The 25,281-nt window shown below is 45.2% G+C and overlaps 1 protein-coding gene across 1 annotated transcript in view; it reads right to left on the bottom strand.

The window, feature by feature from the left end:
* Lrguk (leucine rich repeats and guanylate kinase domain containing) overlaps positions 1-25,281 on the bottom strand; it is a 111,903-nt gene that overhangs the window by 31,678 nt on the left and 54,944 nt on the right. The window contains exons 12-15 of the mRNA XM_038319817.1: positions 20,819-20,915; positions 17,055-17,168; positions 14,496-14,697; positions 12,257-12,352 (exon numbers count right to left, since the gene is read on the bottom strand). Of these exons, the coding sequence (XP_038175745.1) occupies positions 12,257-12,352; positions 14,496-14,697; positions 17,055-17,168; positions 20,819-20,915 (509 nt within the window). The remainder of the gene's footprint in view (positions 1-12,256; positions 12,353-14,495; positions 14,698-17,054; positions 17,169-20,818; positions 20,916-25,281) is intronic.

Genomic DNA, 25,281 nt, shown 5'->3' with positions numbered 1-25,281 from the left:
CTGGTGGAAGCGCTCTCTGTTGATCTGAATGCTAAACACCAGACTTCCATAGGACAGTGACATTATGAGCGCAGTGACTTTTAAAGCCCACCATGGCTTTTTCTCTCTCTCCCAGGATTGCTTTGTGATAAACCCCAGGCGGAAGCAATGTGAACTTTGCCTGTAAGTGTAGATGGAAAGCGGTCACTTTATATATTTATGCTCTGCATTGAAAAAGTGAAGCTTTTCCTCGTGGCAAGATAATCAATACTAGCAGTAAAAGCCTCTCCCAGAGACAACGGTCTTTCGCTCTCCTTTCAAAATGTCCAACAGCAGTGAATAAAACTTCAAACCACAGAAAACCAAAAAGAAAAAAAAAAACCCGTCTTATTGTGAATTCCAGGGGTTAGAGCCTCCTCCACAGCAGAGGGAAGCTTGCGTAATGCATCCCACTCAAACACTAAAGAAAAATGCAGCTCCAAACATCTCCAAAACAGCAGCCAAAGAGGACACCCCAACATGGTTCCAAAACTCAACCCCAGGTGAGGCTCTGGCCCACGAAAGCATCCCAAACTCCATATATAGAAAATAAACGGTGTACTGGGCATCACGGTGCACGCCTTTAATCTGAACATTTAGGAGGCAGAGCCAGGCGGATTCCTGTGAGTTCAAAGCCAATCTGATCTACATAGCAAGTTCTAGTCTAGCCAGGGCTACATAATGAGATGGTCTCAGAGAGAGAGAGGGGGAGGAGAGAGAGAATTCTTTGCTTGCTGTCATTCATAATCTACCCTCTCCACAGCCAAACTAATTACCAACTGGCTTTGACCTCCCCTGACAGCAGTGCCATCTTCCAGGTCCTTACTAGCCCTATCCTAACTCCTGTCATGCTGTGTGGTCATTCTGTCTCTAGCTTCGTCTTCCTTATCTTTATCGCTAAAGTACAAATTTAAACACTCTGCCCTCCCCACGTTGTAACAAGATGAGGCTTCCAAAGTCCCTCCACAGATTAGATTGGCCTGTAGTCCACCTGGCAGCAGGTCTAAGGAGACACGATTTGCCCCTGCCTGTGCATTTAGGCAACAGCAAGCATCTCCTCCTGCATCCGTCTACTGACCAGTTCTGCAGCCCTGAGGCCTCAGCTGAGGGATGAGCTTCTCTCTGAAGTGTTTCTTGGTGCAGTTCTAGGAGGTGGAACTCGGTGCCCTTCCTTGGCACTCAGAGAGGGAGAGTGCCCTTACAACAATCTAGAAAAGTAAATGATCAGGTTTTCTTACCTGTGGGATGCCAACTACAGCTAAGCCTGCTTTGGGATCTCCAGGTACCCTAGTCATAGGGGGCAGTCATGGGCCATTTTGTCAGAGTTCCCTGAAGTGCCGGCATCATCTTATGCTATGCCTAGCAACCATTGCTTTGTCTGGTACATAGAAAATGCTCAATAAAGCCTTCTTGGTGATGACTTCACTTAGTAATTAGAAATTACTTAAAAATCATCCTATAACTTTTATCTTAGGGAAGGCCGATAAATCAGAGGATAACGACTAATGTTCCATAGCTCTGAGAAGAGTCTTGTTCACTCCCTATACTGCTGACTTTTAAAAATATCAGTGTCCTCTAGTGCACTTGAGATAATATTTGCTACCCATACAGGTTTGTGGGCATGTGTCTTTTGTATAAGATAAAACACAGGCACTAGTCATTGGCTATATACGAAGTATGGGATATCAGACATAGCTTCAATACACTGCCTGTACACACAGGACTCAGGGTTCATCTTCTAACTTTTTTTTTAAAAGGAGTAGAATTGTGGACTGACAGCCTTGACTGCAATTATCCCCCTTGGAAACATAGCCTCCGTGTGGAGCAGCGAACCCAGTGGGTGACAGGGGATGATAACCACACCCAGGCCAGAGCTGAGTGTTCTCAATGAACGCTTGAGCCAACGGGGCAATCTGCCTTTCTTTGGATGTTCTTTTTAATCTCAGGATTATGGTTGATCTAGATGAATTCCATTGTAGCAGTGGTGAGAGATACCACCAGATGTAACTTGAGAGCTGTTGGCGGGCATGTCCCTGCCATGCAGAGAGAATGACATATAACCATTTGCAGTTCAAAGACTGGAATCAACGTGGAGAATGGCAGAGGTGAGAAATGACGGCAGTCTAGACTCTTGCTTAGTCCGGAAGATGACAAGAACCTTGGTGGTGTTCAATAGCTGGCCCCTTGCCTCTGAGAGACGGCTGCACCCTGGCCCTTCCCATCGTTTGGTTGTGTGAGAAGCACACATACTTTCAGCTAATAGGTTTCCAATAGGCTGGCTTTGGCTGTCCCTTAGTCATTGCCAGAAGTATAACAGAATAATACGGAGAAATGAATGTAAAACTGATTCCCCTGAATTTTCTCCCCACACATTCTTTTACGTGATTCCACCAGATGCTTTGGCATCCTGAAGACATGGACCGTGAGATTTCTATTCAAAGACAGAAAGAAGACACTCATTTTGAAATGGACAAACAAAACAGATACCAATTCAGACCTTGAGTGCTTGGCCGGCCAGTACCTGGCTCGCAGAGATGTGTCCTCACGAGTTAAGTGCACATGCTGGGAATCTCTAAAAAAAAACCAGCAAGGTTTCTTTTCGCAGTTTTTTTTTTTCCTGTAGGCCCCTCCAATAATGCAAAAAAAAAAAAAAAAAAAAAAAAAAAAAAAAAAATATTTCTTCAATTTTCCAGCCTAGAAGTGAGTTTTCCTAATGAAGAAAACATAACATTATGGTAATCTGCTCTTCTTCAGCCATAAGTCCTATTGATATTCATAAGATCCTCTTGATGGCACCAGCAACAAACCAGATGTCTCTCCCGCCCCCCCCCCCCACCCTGCTGCTGCCACAAGGGGAACAGAGCTACGAAGGCTTCTGAGACCTCCCACCCCAGGCAAGGCGTTGACTGGTGGTGGCAGAAGGAAACCAGTACCAGAGGTGCATGCATCTCCAAGCCCGACAGCACAGCTTCCGGGGCTCACAGTTTCTCAGGAACCAAGGCTTAAACTTTGATGCTCTGGCTGCCCCTGGCTCGCAGTCTTCCTGTCCGGCTGCCTTGCTCCTCCTCTAACACCTGATTCTGGGGAGCAGCAGGGCTTCTGTTCTCAGGCACAGCCCCATTTTTTCGAGTTCGTTTTTCTTTGGGTTGCTGCTTAGACATAAGGATGTTGTGCCTCTGGGCGTAGCCCCGTCTGAGCTCACTAGGGGCTGCAGTCTCCTGCTCTGGAGGTTTCCCCACCACCTCTCTCTTCTGAGACCTTTCCTTCTTTTGAGCCTGTTCTTTTCCCCCACGATGCATCACAGGAGCCAAACCCTCCTGTGCCGACTTGGCGGTGGGCTGCGGGGCTTGACCTTCTTGGGTTGGCTGATTCTCACCAAAGGCCATCTCATTTTCTTGAGCTAATCCTTCAGACGTTTCTGGGTTCTGGGATGCACCAGACTGAGCCAGGTCCTTCTTTCTGGAATTGTGGGCTTTGTGGGTTTTCTCCTCCTGGTTCTGGGGGTCTGCTGGCGCTGCTTCAGCGTGGCTCAGAGGGGACGTGGTGGCAAGCGGGTCAGACACATTCATAGGAGCTGGCTTCTGGGACTTTCCTGCTGGCATCTTTCTTGGATGTGGTGACCCTTTAGCTATCTCTCTCTGCCTGAGGTTTTTTTTCCTAGCGTCTTTCTGCTTAGCAGCCTCCTGGCTGCGAGGTGAGGCCTGCAGATCTGGAATCTTCTTGCCGGAGGCATGGCCTATTTTAGGAGTCTTCCTCTCCTTTGCAGGCTTCAAAGCAGACCTTGGCCCAGTGTTCTGAGGCAGCTGAGGTTCCACAGAGGGAGCAGGAATATGAGGGAGGCGGACTTTGGGTGCCTCCTCTTCCTGGGGAGGATTGGGGGAGTGCTGCTGTGCTTGTTCCTGCGGGCTGATAAGTGGGAGCTTCATCTCACTGCCTTTCCCAACGTGGGCTTGCTGTGGACTGTGGGCTGTGTTAGGGCTTGGGTTTGGGAGTGGTTTGGACTGGGGAGGGCTGATGGGAGGAAGCTTACTGGGGTCTCCATCCTGAGTTGGGAGAGACTTTGGAGATGGAGCTGGGGTCTGATCTGAGCTTGTCACCAAAGCCTCTTCCCTGCTGGGAGAGAGAAGCTTGGGTGTGGGCCTTCTGCTCTGGAGAGGAGCCAGGGTCTGGGGCTGGGGCAGCCTGGTAGGAGCCAGCCGGCTTCTAGGGAGCAAGGCCACTGGCTGTTCCCTGACCTGGGTATGTTTTGAGTTTGTAGATGAGTCTTGGGGAGGGGGAATTTCTGGGTAAGGAGTACCAGCCCGGGGAACTTCTACTTTGGGGGTTCCCTCCTTAGGAGGTGGTTGAGAGCCCCCAGCAGGCTTTACCACATCAGAGTGGGAAGGATCTTCTGAAGCACTGTGAGCGGAACTTCTGGACGCAGGGTTGGTTGGCTCAGTTCCCTTATCCTGCACAGAAGCTGCGTCAGGTTCCTGTGCAGATTCAGAGAGGGGCGGGTTGCTAGGGGCTCCTTTGAGCTCTCCGGATTCCTTATCCTGGTCTGACTGAGGGCTGAGTTGGGGGGAGGGGCCAGGATGCTGTGATGGGTCTTGAGATGCAACAGTAGAAGACTGTCCTTCTGCTTCCACCTCATGTGGTCCAGCCTCATCTTCAGAGCCGTCCATCTCGGTGGTTATCTTGGGAGGAAGGTCGGCTGGCTGGCCATCCCCTTCCTTCTCCTTTGGTGGTATGTCTTGGGTTTCCTGAGGAATACCGAGGGCTGAAGAACTGACCTCCTGAGGTGGATCCAGGTGGCTGCCGGGCGAAGGATCCTTCTTAGGGGGTTCTCCCTCCTCAGTTAACTCTTGGCTCTGTGGGGGAGCTGGGTTCTGACTTTGAGAGGTCGTTGCATGAGTCTGCACTTCCGGGAGAGCCTCTGAGTTTTGGCTGTCTGCTTGCAGTCTTGCCAAGCGCCTGGGGGAGGGGACCAGATGTGCCGGCACCCCAGAGATGGTCTTCTTGTTAGAGGGAGCCCCTGCTTTAATATAAAAAGAGTTAGCTACAAAGACTCTTTACTGCCAGAAATACAACAACAACAAAAAAATCCCATTTCCCTTTGTGTCGCACAAAGGACCTTTAAAAGAAAAACACAGGTAGGACTTCCCTTCTGCTACAGTTCTCTGAAAGACGTTAGGACCATGTCTAGCGAACTGAAAAAAACAAACGTTAATGAATAAAGCATCCAGATGTTTGCTCGAAACCAAGTTTGGATCTGTGGGTGGCAAAAAGAGTTTCCAAATGAATGAGACTGGTTTTGCGGGTTAACAGTTAAGATGTAAGCTGTGACCACTGAAAGCAGTCCTGTCTCTTTACTAACACCCCCAAGGCTCAGCGTCCAGCAGGAGCTCAGTGGGTAAGGAATGGAAGAAGGAAGGCATGGGTTCAAGGACAGCCTAAGACACCAGGGTCTGCTCCTGAAGATCAAGAGTCCACACTGCTGTCCTCAAGTTCACCATCACCCAGATCTCCCTGGCTCCAGAAATGGCTCCCAGACGCTACTGGCAACACTGGTACTATAGAGAGGGCCTGCTTCCCCAATCACATCTTCTTAGAGTGCTCTGGTGTCCTGGACACAGTCACCCCATCTGGCATTCACGTATAAATAAATGATAGAAGCCTTGACATCCTTCTGGGGACCTACACACCGGCCCAGACGGCATAGCTCTGAACTGTACAGTGTCCAGACGTGACATGCAGTCTGGAACAACCTTGAAGAAACTAGTTTGAGTTCAACTTGGGAGAGACTTTGGTGGCCCCAGAGTGGTCCATCTCCAGCGGCAAATGTGTCCCTGACCACTGTCCTCTCCCCTGAGGAAGGGTGGGTGTGTGCTACTCTAGATTCACAACGAGCCTTTCTAGTCAAGTCCTCTTTTGTTCCCAAACTAGACGTCTCCTGAGAGTGGAAGGGGGCAAGCGGGCTGAGTGACACGCCTCCCCCGTGAGGCTTCTAATGCCAACCTCTGTTCATCGCTTTTATCACCAAATTTACCACAGATACAAACTAAAACTCAACGGTAGACAAGAAACAAGGTTAAATTTAAAACAGGTAAATTTTCAGAGACTAGAAAGTAGGTCAGAGGTTACCTGGGGTAGGGGATGGCTACTGAGTATAGACTTTGTTTTTTTTTTCTTAATAATTTATTTTTATTTTATTTGCATTGGTGTTTTGCCTACATGCATGTCTGTGGGACGGTGTCAGATCTTGTAGTTACAGACAGTTGTGAGCTATCATGTGGCTGCTTGGAATTGAACCCAGGTCCTCTGGAAGAGCAGTCAGTGCTCTTAAACCACTGAGCCATCTCCCTAGCCCCTAGAGTTTCTTTTTTAAACAGCGAAAAGCTTTGGAAATCGGTGGTAGTGATGGTTCCACAACACTGAGAATGTAGCTAATGACACTGAATTTCACACTTAACGAAATTAAAATGGCATACTGGAGCTGGCAAGATGGCTCAGTGGTTAAAGCTCCTGCTGCCAGGATCAATGACCGGAGTTTGATCCCTGGAACCCACGTGGTGGGAGGGACAATCAATTCCCACAAGTTGTCCTTTAGCCTTGATACACATGCTGTGGCACACACACGCACACACGTGCACACACACACCCACGGAAATAAATGCAAAAAGTTCTAAAGGATTAAAAAAAATGGCAAATTATGTATGCTTACACGATGCATGCAATACTTGAAAACAACTTATAAAGCAAAGCAAAAGGCCAACGACACTCAGCGCTGAAGGTACTCTCTCTCCTTTCACATTCATGGGCAGACACACACACACGTTTTCTTTTTCTACTTTGATGATTTAACGATTCAGAAAATTCGGTTAAATGACACCATATCCTTTACTAGAAGATAAAAGCTCCATTTTATGGACTGGCAAATTGCTCCACTTTCCCTTTATCATTAATCAGAAATAGGGAAAATATAATTCCATTTCATAACCTTAATGGCAAGAACTCAGGCTGCTCATTAGCCCCGCTGCCCTAAAGGCTCGCTGGAAGCAGTGGCAGGGAGCTAAAGCACTTCTCAACCTGTGGGTCGCGCCCCCTTTTGTCAAATGACCCTTTCCACAGGCTTGCCTAAGGCCACGGAAAAACACAGCTGTTTACATTATGATTCATAACAGTAGCAAATTACAGTTATGGAGCAGCAATGAAAACAATTTTATGAAGAGCTGTATTAAAGGGTCACAGCTTTAGGAAGGCCTAGAACCACTGCTCTATAGAGACGGAGGGTGAGCATACCCTAGCACCGAGCTGCCGATGAGTGAGCGTCTCCTTACTTCATAGACACTATACTGCTAACTTCATGCTTTAGAAACAAATATTTCCTACATTACCCTGGGGAAAAACTGGATAGTTCCACACTTAGTTGGCCTGCATTTAAGGTTAATGGCACATTTAAAGTTGTAGGAGCTTCTCAGCACTAAATACCTGAAGCTAGCAATGTATGTATTCGGTGATAATTCAGCTAGAGCATCCTGGTGAAGGTTCACGGCTCTAAGCTTAGGTGGTGGATGCTGTCCTTGGAGCACACAGCTCTTGGGTTTTCTCTCACTGTCTGCATCCTCGTTGTGACCTGGACATTGTCACCGTATTCCCGGTGACAGGCGAGCAGCTTATGATTCCCAGGGATGAAGCCGTATATTATTACTCCAAATATTTGGGAACTGTCTTTAGGTTGCACTGGCACCGGACTATCTCTTTTGGAAAGATGGTGCCACGGGCGTATGATTTCTGTTTGTACTGAAGCTCAACACACGGATACTCGTAATCCAGCTGGGGAAAGCCTCAGCTCTCCAAGCCTGACTTCAGTAATTTGCCACAATATTACATACAGTTTTCTTTTATGTTTTAAGAAAAAGATGATTTTGCAAATTCATAGATTTAAGACAGAAAAGTAAGGCTTCAGATACCCATCCAGTCAGTTACACAGTTGTTCAGACTAACCTCTATAGAATCATAAATATTTCACTTGCTCTCTTTTGACATATTATTTTTTAAATCCCCTATACTAAGATGTTTGTTTTAGTTTTTAGGATATATATATATATATATATATATATATTCTAAAATTTGAATATATAACAAATGAATATATATGACATATACATCATAGAAAAGAGATCAGAACAACTCACCTCAGAATAGAGGTAGAGAGGCAAGGCCCCAGCTAGGCCGAGGATGGTACTCTACCCCCCTTTCTTTTTCTTTTTTTTTTTTTCTTTTTGGTTTTTCGAGACAGGGTTTCTCTGCAGCTTTTTTTAGAGCCTGTTCTGGAACTAGCTCTTGTAGACCAGGCTGGCCTCGAACTCACAGAGATCCGCCTGCCTCTGCCTCCCGAGTGCTGGGATTAAAGGCGTGCGCCACCACCGCCCGGCTCTACCCCCCTTTCATGGAGTCTTCACAGTTTCAGGGGGAGGCAATTAAGTCTGTGCCCTCTGAGAATTATTTTTGTCAACAAGACACAAACCCTAGACTCTCCTAGGAAGAAAGTCTCAGTGAAGAACTATACACTGGGTTGACCTGTGGGCTTGTCTGTGAGGAACTGCATGTTAACTGTGTGAGAAAACTCAGCAGCTCACTGTGGGTGAGGGGTTCCTGAGCTAGGTAAGAACAGAGGAGTCGAGCTTAGGACGCAAGCACGCGGGACACACGCATCCATTCCTCTCTGCTCTTGACGGTAGATGTGGCATGACTAGATGCCTGAAGTGGCTGCCGCCTGGACTTTGCACAGTGATGAACTGTGTCACCTGGACTTTGCACAGTGATGAACTGTCACCTGGACTTTGCACAGTGATGAACGGTGTCACCTGGACTTTGCACAGTGATGAACTGTGTCACCTGGACTTTGCATGGTGATGAACTGTGTAACCTGGACTTTGCACAGTGATGAACTGTCACCTGGACTTTGCACAGTGATGAACTGTGTCACCTGGACTTTGCATGGTGATGAACTGTCACCTGGACTTTGCACAGTGATGAACTGTGTCACCTGGACTTTGCACAGTGATGAACTGTGTCACCTGGACTTTGCACAGTGATGAACTGTGCCACCTGGACTTTGCACAGTGATGAACTGTGTCACCTGGACTTTGCACGGTGATGAACTGTCACCTGGACTTTGCACAGTGATGAACTGTGTCACCTGGACTTTGCACAGTGATGAACGGTGTCACCTGGACTTTGCACAGTGATGAACTGTGTCACCTGGACTTTGCACAGTGATGAACGGTGTCACCTGGACTTTGCACAGTGATGAACTGTCACCTGGACTTTGCACAGTGATGAACTGCCACCTGGACTTTGCACAGTGATGAACGGTGTCACCTGGACTTTGCACAGTGATGAACTGTCACCTGGACTTTGCACAGTGATGAACTGTCACCTGGACTTTGCACAGTGATGAACTGTCACCTGGACTTTGCATCGCGATGAACTATCACCTGAAACTGTGAGACCCTCTTTCCCAATTGCTTCTTTGTCAGGGCATTTAGCCACAGCTGCAGAAACAAAGCGAGAATAGGCCCCACTCATCTGTATTGACCCTGTAGCCGGGTGACCCTCACCCTTGGCAAGGAGTTCACAGTTCTGGCATTCACAGAAGCCATTGGCTTGGATCCTTGGGGCACTAGAGATGCCCTAAAAGCTTATTAATAAGGACTCTATTCATTAGAATTTCAGATATCCACCCTTGAATACTGTCTGATCTGTGCACTGTCATTGAAGTGGAAGCTTATCTTTAATTATCAGCTGAAAAAACAACCCCCTCTGCAAATTAACTGTAAACATGAGATAAGGTTTTTGCCTTAAGAAAACACAGTCTGTTTCAGAATATTAAACCTTTCAGAAAATCAGGTTCTGTTGAGGATATAGATCTGATGATTGATTGCAATCCATCCTGTCTACTTTGCAAGCTAGAATTCCATTATTCTGTAACTAGATGCTTCGGTTTCGATTAGGAAGTGTTTCTGAGAGTTATGACATTTTTATAAATTCTATAATTTATACCTTTCATTAAATCAGATAGGCCTAACCTAATTATTCCAAATAAGTAAGATCTTATTATATGCTTTAAAGTGGGAGTCTATTGTCCTGGGCACACATTATCTTGCCTCTTAATTTGCCAAATAGTAACTGCACGCTATAGTCAGGGTCCTGATCGCTGTAGAAATCAGTAGCGCTATGGAACAGCCGTGGCTGCTGTGCTAGGCCTTGCTCACTGCTCCTCTGTTTAGAAGCACCACGCAGATCAGGGCCATTTTTCAGTTACTCAGGGGACTCGGTGTTTATCCAAATCCACAAGAGGGTGACGTAAAAGCCAGCATTTATTAATTTACAGTGGGACATGGCTCAGGTACAGGGAGCAAGGCAGCGTGCTTGGACGTAAGGTACAGCCCCCACGGGGGCCAGGGCCACCCCAGGGGACCAAATTAAAGATCACAAGGTTGCTTGGATAGCAAAGAATTAACGCAAAGAGAGCCCTGTTTCCTCAAGAGAAAGCTCCGTGAGGTTCAAACAGCACTAGGCACACGGCAGTGAAGCCTATTCGATACACCAGGCTTACTTCAAGTATTTTCCATTTGCCATGCCATCCCTTAGTTCCTTTAACACGTGAGACACTCCCAGCAGGAAAGTCAGCTAATAACTGAGAGTTTACTGGTGCTGCACTGACCTCAGCCCAAAATGCAAGGACTAAGTGACCTAAGAAGAGCGCTCAGAATCGCACATGGTGCAGTGAGCTGGAGAGTTTGAGCTCTGTCACAGTCTGTCAGAGCGCCACCAGGCAGACAGGATCCTAGGGGGACCACCACGCTGTAAGACGTCTGCAAGGCAGCAACAATCCTGGGTTAGCATTCTGCAAATACGTCTGTGTGAGTGCAGTTCTGTCCCAGAGGGACCTTTAGAAAAGATCCCTGTTGTGGTAGCGGAACAGACAGTTTGCCCTCTTCCCCTGTCTTGCGAGTACTATTCGATGCGTTAAGTACCCTGTCTGGCGAGTACTATTCGATGCCTTAAGTCACTGACATTGCGGTGGCATCCTCACTGTTAATCCCCAGAGCTCATTTCATCCTCTGCGATCTTAAACTCTACCCATCCAACAACGATGCTCCATTCTCCACTTGGCTCTGATCAGCACACTTCTGTTGTCTGACTGTTAATTTGACTGCTCTAAATATCTGTTCTGCTCTGACCCGCTAATTCGCCACACTGTCTTCGAGGTTCATGTAATAGCGTGTGTCAAAATTTCCTTCCCTTTTAAAGAGGAAATAACATCAAAGACTGTATACAAGACCTCCTTCATCCACTCAGCCACCCCTGGACTCTGGGGGCTTCAGCTGTTGGCGAATGTGATTGGCACAGCTATGAACAGGGGTGTCTAACTGTTGCCTCAAGATTTCGCTTTCAGTGACTTCTGGGTCACATGGAAGTTGTCTCACATGACATTTTCTGTAGCAGCTACCACATTTTATATTCCTTTCAGCACGAGATTCTAATTTCTCTGGACATTTTTAAGCAAGCAGCCATTCTAGTGGGTATGAGGCAAGTTTGAGGGGCAAACATTTCAGATACATCTCAGAATAGTCATGTCCCCAAATTCTAGGCTCAGAATGCCTAGATTCCAAGTCAAGGCTCTCACACATTCCTTGGCATTTGCTGCTCATGGTCCACAAGGCAGGAGGGAAGTGTGGCGTCTATTCCTCAGGAGGAGAAGCTGAAGCTGGAACAGCTAGGCAGCTTGGCCAAGGGAGCAGTAGGGCTAGGCCCCCCAGTCAAATGTTCTGGTCAGTGAGTACCCACTAATCTCTGCATTGCAACTTTTTCAGGACTGGCAGGCAGTCCAAAGAAAAAGAGTAAGAAAACTCTCACACTAAAATTCTTAGACTAAATATATACTTGATAGATATAATACTCTAGTACCATCCGGGAATAGACTTTTTTGGAAGAACTTTTGAGTTCTGAGCATGAGACCAACTCTTCTCTATTGTCCACGTCCAAGGCACTGCCTAGTGTCTCCCTGGGGGTTGGGGAGTGTCCCACTACAGGCATAGAGACAAGCAGAGTTACACACCCACAGGGCTGATTCATACACCCCAGAAAAAATGCAGGACGTAAATAGTGTGAACCAGCTTTAGCTGAGCTAATGAATACCCAAGCAACAACAGAGAATAAACTTGATACAGAAGAGACTGGCTGGTACCTGCAGCTGGAGCCAAACCCTTAGTGACTTCCTCTGTCAATCCCAGGTATTCTCGAATGAGCTCACTTAGCTTTTTGTAGGCAATGTCCAGATCATCTACAATAAACAAGAGAACATCTTAATATGCCAGGATCGTGTCCAGAAACAGTCAGCGTTCAATGGCGAACGGACTGGTTTGCTAACTGCACCCCATTTTATTACTGCTGTGGCAGATACCATTCTAGATGAGTCTAGTGACACTTCCCTCTCCTGTAGTCTCCACTCCGCACGTGTGGGTAGAACCCATGGAGAGGAGGGTTCATGCCCGTGATTCCATTACGTCATATACAAAAGGGACGTGCAGGTATAATCAAGGTTACTAATGGCACAAGTGTTGCAGGCTACCGTGAAGGGGGCTTCTCTCAAATCATAGCCACAGAAGGATAGATTTCTCTAGTCGGTGAAGTCAGAGGCTCGTAGCACAGAGAGGATTCAATGTGCTCTTTATGGGAGAAGAGGGCCAGCACTGTATAGACAATACCAAAGAGCATCCTCGGGGACTATGCACAGCCTTCAAGAGGCAGCCAGCCAAGAAGTGGGAGCTCAGGCCCACACCCCAAGGAAATGCATTCTGCCAATAAGAAGGGACCTGGGTGCTAAGATTTCCCCCAGAGCTTTCAGACAGGACCTCAACTCAGCTGATTCCTTAATCTCAGCCTCGAGGCACTGACTGCATGCCCTGCTAAACTGTCCTAACCTGCTGAGCAGGAACTGCGTTTAAGCATTCACTGTGAGTATCTGTATGCAGCTGTATAAAACCAATATGGATATGCAACACAGTAACAAATTCAGAGGTTTGAAAATATATAAACCATATAAAATTGTCATTTGCATAGTAGTTGAACACTACAATATCATATGGCTCAATTTAATGTCCCCCCTTTCTATCCAGTATCTCACCAAAAGGCAGTTAGAAATTTATTTGTTTGTTTGTTTGAGACAGAGTCTCATTGTGTAGTCTTGGCTAGTCTGGAACTCTATGAGAACCAGGCTGGTCCTGAACTCATGGAGATCTGCCTGCCTGCACCTCCTGAGTGCTGGGACTATAAGGCATGCACCGCCACACCCCCCTTTTTAATTACTGCATTTATTTATTAGTTGAAGGGGATGCATGAAGCAGTCAAAGTTTTCACTGGGCGGTGGTGGTGTAAGCCTTTAATCCCATCACGTGTGGGAGGCAGACGCAGGCGGATCTCTGAGTTCAAGGCCAGCATGGTAGGTAGAGTGAGTTCCAGGACAGCCAGGGCTACATGGAGAAACCCTGTCTCAAACATGCCGCCCCTAAAAGTCTGAGAGAGGGAACTGGTCAGGCAGCAGGTCACGTGACCTGCTGAGCCATCTCACTGCTCCTAGGTATCTCCTCATCTACACATAGCATTTACCATTCCTTCACAGATATATGAGACAGTATAATTAAAAACAGAAAGCTCCATATTTCAATAATTTCTCTATCTTTCTCTCTCTGGCTTCTGTTCCAAATCAGTAACCTTTTTTTTTAATTCAATAATTTTTGTTTGGTTTGGTTTTGGCCTGCCTCTGCCTCCCAAGTGCTGGGAGTAAAGGCGTGTACCACCACTACCTGGTTTATATGATAAAATTTTAATCTACATAATTGCACATACTTATGGAACAGAACACATATATACATGTGGGTAATTATCATATCCTTTACCTCAAACATTCATTATTTCTCTGTGGTGATAAAATTAGAAAATATCTGGGTTAAAAAAAATAGCGTGCTTTATTCTGAGGTAGTTTTTGAAAATGATTTACTCAGATACTTTCAAATTTCCAATATTTTCAGTGGTTGTATTTCTTTGTAGAAATAGATTATGATAAAATTATGTGAGCGTCATGTGCCGTTAGAAGCTTAAACATATATTTTAAATGAGATATTATCCATCTTTGTTATCACAGTATCCCCAGGGGAAGGAATCTATGTGGGTCCATTTTAAACCAACTTTATTAATCACAACTTTATGGACCAACGCAATTTAACCTTCTGATGGAAACAGTGGGAGATGAGAGCTCACAGGTTCTTACCCCTTCTGCAGCTTTTTGCAGCTTCTAATTACAATAAATATCTATGTTCCCTAAGACTTTTCTTTCCATGACATAAATTGGAAATGCAGTGATTATATACTTCAAACAAGAAAGCATATTAAAAAAAATAAATAAAGCTCTGCTGGGCATTACTGACCTGCATTGATCACTGCATCGAAATATCCTGGAAATTTCTGATTAATTCTAACATAAAGGTCCACCCTGGAGACGGTGAACTCAATTTCTGCTCGACTAAATAATCCCTTTCTCCGCAAGTATCCTTCGTATTTTTCCTTGTCCACAGGCACCACCAAGATATAGCGAGGCTCGAAATAGGAATATTTCAAACTTCTTACGCCCTGGGGGAAAAAAAGGGCGAGTCAGAAGCAGCTCCCTCTGGGGACATCACTGTGGGACGTGACAACTCAGAGGGCACACACAGTATCACACGGAGGAACACATCTTATGTGTAGGATCAGCTGCTATTTTCCTATCAATATTCCAAGGTTGGATTACTTTCCTCTCTTCATCAAATATTAAATTATGGCAGGAACCATTACAATTCATTCCACCTGGCTGTCTTCAAGTTAATTGTTCTAATGAATATGGCTGTTAGAAAAGAAAATTGCCGGACATAAAATGGGGATATTCATGGCTGTAGTGCCATGTTATTATCAAAAAGTAATTCAATTCCATATTTCAATAGGCATCTTGAAGCAATAGAAGATAGAGATCTTCCCAGGGATAAAGGCTCCCCTGGTACTCCTCTGCCACCCATCACTTTGGTGGTACCATTCTTGTTTCTAAGTCAGCAACTCAGGAAGGCATACATACATACATACGAGAGAGAGAGAGAGAGAGAGAGAGAGAGAGAGAGAGAGAGAGAGAGAGCGCTTTAGCACCATGATCAGACTACTATGGTGACAAACACAGTCACCTTGAGCTTGGGGGAGTTGGGGACAGGGTTGCCAAACATGAGCGTCATCTAAAACATATCTTCTTTGTAGCAGTTAGACCTTGCTACCACTGTACTTGGCTGAGTTCAGAGACTCTTCTGCTACTACCATAGCTACTGCTGCTGCTGCTGCTGGAACCACCAAAGCTACCTTGCTTTTACGGTTTGTCAAAGTATTAGCCTCCCTTATCTAGGGCCAGAGCTTCTGCCTCCAGCACTTCCTCCCACTGTAGATGCAAAATTTAAAGACTGGTTGGAATAACCGCCAACACCATTGTGGTTCCACGTCTTCTAGCCTCTTTCTGGAGGGTGGAGACCAGAGTCAGCACAGCCTGCTACCAGATGGCCACAGAGTGACGTGGTATGGCCTGCAAACTGGGAGGTCTAGGCTGTGACTTCAGCTTCGAAGTCCTTCAGATCCAAAGGACTCTGCACACATCCCTCGAACTCTCTGGGCAGAGGTTTCCTCATGGGTGACGTGGGAGAGTTGTTCCAAGTGGGCTGTAAAGTTCCTTCCATCTCAGTTCTAGCGTCATCGGTTTAACTCAAGTTCAAAATTTCTGCTTTAACGATTCAGTGGGAAGAAATACAGGCTGCTTTTAAAACAGTGTCTGAAAAAGTCGGTGACAAGGGCAGTCTGGGAAAAAAATACCTCAGCTGGGGAGAAGCAGGGAAACAAAACAGTTTATAGATTTGACCTTCTGGAGGTGAGGAGTGGTAAGCTCTCAGGAAGGAAAAAAGGGAAGCAGGAGCTGTCACTCAGGAAACTGTCGCACCGGAAAAAGGCGGACACAAGATGGAGCACTGCTGCGCTCCAACACGCATTAGGTTTGGTTTCCTCTGTCCAAGGCAGACATTTTTTAGAACTGATTTTTGTTTTTAAAAGAGTAAAGAAGACTTTTCTTAAAGGTACAGAACCAGTCAACTGCAAAAAGAATGGATAATGATACAGGAAGTTAAAGAGCTGAAGCAAGATGAGGAACAGTTAACCAACACTAAAAGCCAAAAGGGGCCACTGTCTCCTCCTCCGGCGTTACAAAAAAAAAAAGATGAAGCTAACATCTTCAGTCAACAGGAAAGAACCGCCTTGTCAAGTTTTGTTTTATGTTTGTTTTAATTAAATTTATTTTGTCTGATCATAAGATTTATACCGCTTAGTAAAGTAATTTTTTAAAAAAAATCAGCTATCACTGAAGACCTGATTTGCTTGGCTGAGTTACATGTTTATTCTTCAGACAAGAGGGTAGGAAATTCATGGGTTCAGAATTTTGAAAAAAATGTCTATACATTCTAATTTGAGAAGGGGGACAAAAATCTGAAACCCACAAGTCTAGCTTGCAGAAGTATAAAAACATTGCATCCAGTGAACAACCAGTGACAGATGACAGCACCGCCCACCCACCCTGCCCCTGTGAAGAATGAAGGAACAGAGTGACCACTCAGGCTGACACAGTCCCGAGGGGACAGAAGCCACCCACGCCTCTTCCCACTCCATATAAACGAAGACACGCTGCAGCAGCAGAGGGACGCATTAGTGAGGATGTAAGAGACAGTAAGTCCTGAATGGAGCTATGATCTAAATGTCACTGAACTCTCATAGGTCTTCCCTCCCACACCGACAATAAACTTAACATTTCATGCTTCTGTAGCATCTCTCTTGTGCCCAGCAGTATGTTATCCAGATATTGTAGCCCCAACTTGACATGCCCCCCACACACACACACAAGCACAGGTACTCACAGCTCAATGAAGAATACTTACTTCTATTTCCATATGAATGCAGCTTGCTAATCCGTCTCTTGCAATACCTTCTACAGTGTCCCTATTTAATCCATAATTGTGGTTACCGTAACTAAATGTTAGGATAAATTTCCCCTGGAATTAGAAAAATACAAAGATTTGCGCATAGCAGGTGCTGTAAAGCAACGATAAAATCACTTGATGTCTTACTTTCACCTAATTCCACACAGATCAAAGTGTTAGTAAGTACAGAACGTCACAACGGTAACGGATGGTGGGACACCACCAAACTCTGATGGGGCTACTCAGAATTCTTCCCGGTGAAAATAAGGTTTATTGAAATAATCTATTGACAAAATGTCTGAGAAAGGTTACGGGTGGAAGCTTCTGGTAGGACAGACCATGATAATTGCTTACCTATTTCCTGCCAAATCCACACTACAAGCCTTCATTGTCAAGGGAGTAAAACTAATGCTTGCCCTGTCCCTTGCGGCTACGCCAGCATCCCAGGCTTCTCGGAAAGAACCCCAATCCTAAACTCCTTACATTTCAAGGTAAGTCATGAGAAACAGGTAATCCTGAAGGCTGTGGGCATCCTAAAAGCTTGGAAAAGTAGATTCAGCCTGGTTTTCCTCCTAAAGATGACTTTTGATTGAAACTGCCCCAGATGTTAGTCAACAGAATGGTTGCGCTCTGCAGTCGTATATCTATAAATACCACCCTCTCTGGATATTCTGGAGCCTCATTTCCTGTGACAGCTGCAGAAGAAAATGCAGGTGAAAATACACCCTTCAAACTGTGACTTCTTCTTTGACTATTTATTAAATCATTAGGCCTAATCGAAACTGGAGAGCTGATGACAGCAGAAAAAAATAAGAATGTGGTAAGTGTGCCTTCTGAAACGCACGACTTTAAAATAAAAAAATGTTCAGGGATGCATCCAACCCTGTTAAATGGCTGGTGCCTCATTAAAAATAGCAAGCAGTCAGGAGTCTAATACTGTCGTCATTAACAGCAGCAGCGGCCCTGGAGCTTCTTGCTACCCTCCTGGCTCCAGATGTTCTGGAGATATGTATAAATGACAGCCTGGCTGTCTGCCAGAGAGGGTTAGGCAGGAGACGCAGGGTGCCTTTTGAGGCTGGGTGGGTTTCTGGGGACTTTGTGTGCTGGGCTGATGAGAAAGACCATTATAATCAAAGTTAAAAACCCAACAACATATGCCTTCTTTCGATGCCACAATCTCTTTCTTCTTTGGAAACAAATGTTCGGATCCTTTTCCATATGTATGCGTGCATCTAAATACGTACACCTATGAATGTAGACAATGTGGCTATGGCTTATCTCTCATGCGTTTGCTTATTTACCACGAGTGATGGTTAAGTTCGTGGGTCAACCTGGAGAATATTTGGGGGTGAGATTAACAGTGACATGGTGAACTTGGAAGAAGCAGACTGCCCTGGAGTGTGGGTGGACTGCACCCAGTCCCTTTAAGGCTTGTACAGAGCAGAAAGGTAAGTACGCGCCTTCACTGCTGGATCTTCTAAGTCTCCATGCTGCCCACTCATACAGCAACTTCTGGCTTGTCAATATCCACATCCATGTGATACATCTACCAGACCAATCTGCGTGTGTGTGTGTGTGTGTGTATACTTATGAGTGTATGTGTGTATCTATACATATATATGTTGTGTGTATATGTGTGTACATGTATATCTGTGTGCATGTATATATGTGTATACATATATGTGTGTGTATGTGTATATGTATACATATGTGTGTATGTATAAGTATACATGTATATATAAATACATAAACATATACACATACACGCACATATATACATATACACACAGAGAGACTATTTACTGGTTCTGTTTCTCTGGAGAATTCTTAGTATTCTATTGTGAGCCCTGTTTGTATGTGTATGCATATCTGAATTATTTTTCAGATATATGTTTGTTTACTTCCTCTACGGGTCTCATAAACACTTTCTGGAAGCATGCATGGTTGGAAAGAGACCTTATATTGTGCATATAATATAAGAGATCTCATTCAACTGATTTGTTAAGCATTGAGATGATGTAGATTCCCCAGCTCCGGCCGGTCACACTCCCTTCATTTCCTAGTGTATGTGGGTTTCCTAGTAAGTAGCAATGGCCACACAACAAAAGTCTCCAGTGGTTCCATTTCCACAGGAGAGGGAGTGCTTCCGTAGGGAAATGACTAAGTATGGTTCCTCTAGAAAGGGCAGATGTAGCTATCTGTGCATGGGTAGGAGAATGATCTGTGGGTTGGAGGAAGTGTTGGCTGAAAAGACGCGTGAACACGGGAGAGGGTGGAGGTCCACACGCTTTATCCAGCTAGCAGCTAGGTGTGGCTGCTCAGAGTTGGTGTGTGGGGTGCCCAGGTCAGAGTGCCTATCACAAGAGCCAGGCTGTCTGGGCAGATGGTGTGTGGAGGGGTGTTCCACGTGCAGAAGGCCGACAGTGTGGGCACCATCAGAAGGCTGACAACGTGTCCTGAATCTACGACTCTCTAGACTTAGCTCTCTTCATGCAACAGAGCCACACTCTAAAGAAAAGGAGATTGGAGGTGAAACTCAAGTTGATGGAAATTACATCAAAGGAATGCATGTTGGCAGAGAGAGAAAGAGTGAGTTTCTAAATACAGGGGATTTCTGTGCTACATTAAACTGTAAAGCTAACTAGAGCCTAGAAGTGCGGTGATTTTGTAGGTTGGGGACTGAACCAGACCTGCTAAGCTATGAACACCAGAGAGCAGGGGGTGCATCTGGAGAACAGATAGACCAAACTCCCCAAGAAAATGCCCCACTCAAGCAGAAACTAACATTCATGCTGGGAGGGAGAGGGCTTTCTTCCTAGGGTGCCGAGGAAATGCTTCTCAGTACTGTGAAGGCAAATCTCAAATCTCTTTTAAAGGCATTTAGAAATAGAAAGTTTCAGAAAACTCTTAATAAACCAAGAAGACCTGTCCAAAGACAGTTCTATGAGAAGGCGTCTGATGTCCAAGACATTCTTTCGACAGAGCTGCAGGGAGAGCTGCCTAGGGAGTATGGAATTTGCTCACTTGCTTTTCTGTGAGCACAAGATGAGCCCTGAGGATACACACCACAGTAGAGTTGGTTGTTCAAAACTCAATTGTACTTCCCAAGCCTAGATGCCCCCTGATACGTGCACACTGGAGGCTTAGCCAGGTCTGTTGTTTTAGGGTACAGACAGAGAGAGAAGGGAGGAAGAAGAGAAAAGAGGGTGAGGAGAGGTAGCTGACCGCTCATGGCACAAAGAAAGACTGGTCTTCAGTAAGCTTCATAAGAGGATGAAGCGGTGTGTGCTTCACTTGGTGACGGAAGGACCATGGTGGAAACAAAAGTAAGGTTCATGTGAAGGAAAAGCAAGAGGCACAGATTTGCTAGGAGTTATGATGCCCAGAGATGCCTTTCAGGGCAATGCAGTCGGGGCGGGCACGTGCTGCATTTGCGAAACGCATTCTGTGAGGATTCTCTTCCATGTAAAAGGAAAGAAGAAATGCTGTTTAAGAAAATGCATGCGAAGCCAGGGGCATTTGCACCGCCCTCCAGATGAGCCCATCAGGGTGCAGAAAACTTTCAAATTGAACCAGATCTCCAAAGTGCACAGCGTTTCATCTTTACCTTTTTGGAAATCACGGTCTCCTCGTATTTCTTTTTTTTTTTTTCTCCTTGTATTTCTGACAAAGAACATGTATCTCTTCTCTGATAAAAAGAAAATAGCAGGGAGCAGCCTTACCATGCTCAGCATTTCATCAAAAACTTCTTGAGAGATGAAGTGATAATCAACTCGATCCCCTTCACCAAAGTACGGCGGTCGCGTGGTGTGGCAGGCCCTGAAGTCACAGAAACAGAGAGCGCCAGCCATTCTTAGGGACTTGAAAGTCACAGGGGAAACGCTTTCATCGTGAAGGGTGTTTAAGAAATGAAACTGACCCAGATCATAGATCATAAAATAATGTAATTGTGAAAACAGTGTGTCTTAGAAGTGTTAGGTACAATCACAAGCATCTATGTGGATTATACAAGTTTTGGCTCATCAATATCCAATTTTTACTTACATAGTCATCACCTTTTGGAACACCCCCTCTGCCACCACATGAGAACAGTTTGAGAAGTATCACAGTAGTGACTGCTCACCCAGCTGCTTTCCCATTCTCTTGATGCATGGGCATCTCCTGTCAGCTCCTCTCCTCTCTCTCCACAAGGCCAGTTGATTGTCAGGACTAGGTTTAAGTGTCAACCTCTCCATGTCCTCTGGTATAGTATGCAGGTCTTTGTATCCTCCACAGCCCCAACCAACACCCCTGCATTCCCAACTGCTTGTTCAGGGCCCATCTCCCCCTCCGCATGAGGGCAGAAACACCTCATTCTTCCTGGATTTATGGCTTTGTACTAGAATTAGACATGAGCCTCTATGGGAACACACAGTTCAAGTAGTGAATGAATTCTTAACCAGAGAGGCCTTGTCTATCCACTGTCTTGAGATAGCATCCCTAAGCACACATATACATACAGACATACACATGCACATATACACATAGATATACATATACATACATGTATATATACACAAATACACATGCACATACACACACACACCCACACATACACACACACACACACACCACACACCCTTACACTGAAACTTACTTTCATAGTTCTTCCTATTTTCCCAGCACATTATGCAACTGGAAGACCTTGGTCCCCTACTTTGTCGCTGCATCCCCAACACCTGGCGCAGAGCAGGCATTCGCTGAATTGATTGTGACATCAAGGGAAAGTAAAAAGTGTGAAGTGGTAACAGCTACAAAGCCCAACATTATAAAGCTGACAACCCATGTGACCTGTCCAAGGTCATCCTGCAGGATGGTGCTGGCTCCAGAAAACCAAAACACACAGTTCTCAATGCCCCAAGACTCTTGATCTCATATCTTTCTGCTGTGGGATATTATTTTAACTGTAAAGACGTGTTACATTTGTTTATGCTGCAGAATATTACTTTAACCATGTAAGGATGTGTTACATTTGTTTATGCCGTATTTGTTTAATGATGTAAGGATGTGCTGCATCTGTTTCACCTTCCCTGCAGAAGGCACCTGATTCTAACAAAAAGCTGAAAGGCTAATGAGAAGGGAAAACTGACGCTGGCAGGCAGAGAGAATAAACAGGAGGAGAACGAAAGAAGGAGAGAGGAAGATACCAGGGGCAAGCCACAGACTAAGAAGGAAAGACAGTCATATAGAATAAAGAAAGGAAAAAAGACCAGAGGCAAAAATGTAAAAGAAAAACAGGTTAATTTAAGTTAGAAAAGCTGGCTAGAAAAAAAGCTAAACGAAGGCCAGCTGTTTGTAACTAAGAATAAGTCTCCATGTCTTTATTTGGGAGCTGGGTAGAGGCCCCCAAAAGAGAAAAAAACAAACGACAGCCTTCTGATTTCCCAATTTTAAGTTCTGGTAATAAAAGTGAATTTTAGATTATCTACCAGTGCTAAAATAGGAGATGAGAATTGACAGATGCGTGACATGCTAAATCATTTACCAAAAAGAAAAAAAAAAACACTGAGCAGATATTATTTCTTATTTTACAGATGACAAGCTGAACACGGTGATTTACATGGAACTAAGCAGACATGCCAGGATGACTCCAGCCAACTTCTATAACAACACACCAGTTAGGAGAGCTGAGCGGAGCCTCCAAAGCCTCCACAGTACAAAGTAAAAACACAGATTTAAAATTCATATGATGGCTCCCTTTATATTATAATCAAGAATTAACCGTAGCAGGAAAATCTCAGGTCTCAATGTTACATTTTACACTGTAGACGCCAGAAAGAGAGAACATTCAAAACATGGTGACATTTGTTTTGTTGTTGGAACACACTGGCATTTCTCCCCGTGCCTGGGCAGAGCCTTGGGCCCCACTGTCTATTGGTGTCCCTGACAGTCGGAGGAGATAAAGCTGTGGCCTGGCATCCCTGGCTGGACACCCTCAGCAATGTCTTTACCCACTACACTGAATTTACATTTCCCAACAAAGGGACTGAGTGGCAGGGAGTTGGGAAGAATTTCTGAAAATAGACAAAGAAGCAATTTGAAGCAAGTGGGCAGGTAAACAAAGAGATGGCTCCATTCAAGTGGAGAAAGGGGACCCTGGTGACAGCTGTGGGACCTTCTACTATGAAGGACCTAAGATGACCTGCGGGCTTTTCAATCTGTCATCCAGTTTTACAGACAGAAACCTCCACTGTGTGTGCCGCCCGATTATGAACGTGCAGCAAAGGAAATACTTCACGGTAAAAGCAACGTTTCCTAGTTCACTTAGGAAAAGCAGCACCAAGTTTAATGGAAATGGGTTTCTTCGGCCCCTCCTCTTCAGCATCAACCCCCTCTTTTGCATATTTCTGTGATTCTATTACTTGATAATTAGTTTACTGGTGAAGTCATGATACGTGATTTTATCGCGACTTATAACGGGAGCCACACTCCCTGTTAGTTTCTCTTAACCCCAAAAAGACAAAGGTAGGGACTCCATGTCTGGTGATAAAGGACTAGGGGGGCTTTGGCATTCCAGAGAGAACTCTCACCGAAGCTCCTAACATACCACACCTGTGCAAAGGACACCATCAGGAAGGAAAGGAATCTGGATGGCCATTCCTAATAATGGCATTCCAAAGCATCTAGGACAAGGTGACAGGAAGAAAAGATGTCAAAGAACAAAGAGTGGGCAGGTGGTTGAGGAAGCTGCCCGTCTGAGTGTGACTCAGAAACGGATTTAGAAGCTTAGTTCTGGACTGGAGCGTCTCAGGAAACAGTGAGCAGGACAGCCAGTCCTATGCTGATGTTCAGGCAGAGCTTGGCCGTGCACCCACGATTCACGCATGTGATCACACGACACATATGGTTAGGTTTCTCTCCATGTGTAGCCATGAAAGTCCAGGTGACAATAAAGATTATTAGAGAACAGAGATGGAGGGAAGAATAAAGTTTGTCTTTAAGGATGCTTCAGGTCACGTGACCGGCCTTAAACCTGGAAGATAGTCTCGTTTGGTGGGGCCTCCTTCATCCAGTGCTTTTCCAGGAAGTCACTGGCTTGTATGGTAATATGAAGTTAGAAATAGACAGCCAGGTGGCTGTGGCGCACGCCTTTAATCCTGGCAGTAGGGAAGCAGAGACAGGCAGATCCTTAAGTTCGAGCATGAGTTCCAGGACAGCCAAGGCTACACAGAGAAACCCTGTATTAAAAAATAATAATAAAGAAATAGACTTTGAAAGCAGTACACTTTTATCTCTCAATCACTAGTAACTAACACAGGAAAAGAAAGAAATCCGGGTGATTTCTAAGCCAAGAAGAAATAGTAAAATCGGCACAATCACAGTAGATTATAACATACAGCCCTACCACTGTTCACTCTACAGCAGAATTATGGTCTTTATTCATATCTCTGTACATGTCTTAGCATGTGAGAATGTCACTGAACATTTTGATCTTGGCAAATGCCATTTTTAAAAGAAAAAAAAAAAACAAAGAAAATAAAAAGGAAAAAAAAGAGAAGAGCCGAACAAACAGCCAGGAAGATGTTGCACGATGAGATTGTATCCATGCCTTCTTTCATTTAACTTAAAATCTACAGTCTATGCAGGATAAGGAACATAAAAAAGTCACCTCTAACTGAGAGCAATGGGTTGTCCCTTGAGAGGTTCATCTATAGTTTTAATCAGAAAGTGGCTTCATATAACGACAGAACTATCTTAGTTTTCTAGATGGATGAAATCCCTAGCTATCCAATGTCTGTCTTTGTCATCCAAGGACATGGTCTTGGGTGGAAGTCTTAGAATGATTTGCCACTGACCACGCCTGGCTATCTGTCTCCAGGATGATGCTGAGGCACAGCGGGTGGATCCACTTCTGAGCCTCTGAGGGAGGGAGACCAGAAGGTGGTAGGAGCAGTCGGTAGGTAGCATCTTGACACACATCACTTTCAGTCAGAAGAGAACCACAGTGGCAGCACCAAGCATGGCTATTGTGGGACTCCCCTCTGTCTGCTGTGAATACGCTTTATTACCACTGGTTAATGAAGCTGCTTTGGCCTATGGCAGAACAGAATAAGGCTGGATGGGAAATTCAAACAGAGATATAGAGAAAAAGAAGGCGGAGTCAGGAAATTCCAATGTATCTGCCACAGGAGAGGGACGCCAGAAC

This window comes from Arvicola amphibius, chromosome 2 (genome assembly GCF_903992535.2).
Source record: "Arvicola amphibius chromosome 2, mArvAmp1.2, whole genome shotgun sequence".
Taxonomy (NCBI): Eukaryota; Metazoa; Chordata; class Mammalia; order Rodentia; family Cricetidae; genus Arvicola; species Arvicola amphibius.
Note: the sequence above shows the minus strand (reverse complement) of the source record. Positions and strands in the feature narration are given on the sequence as shown.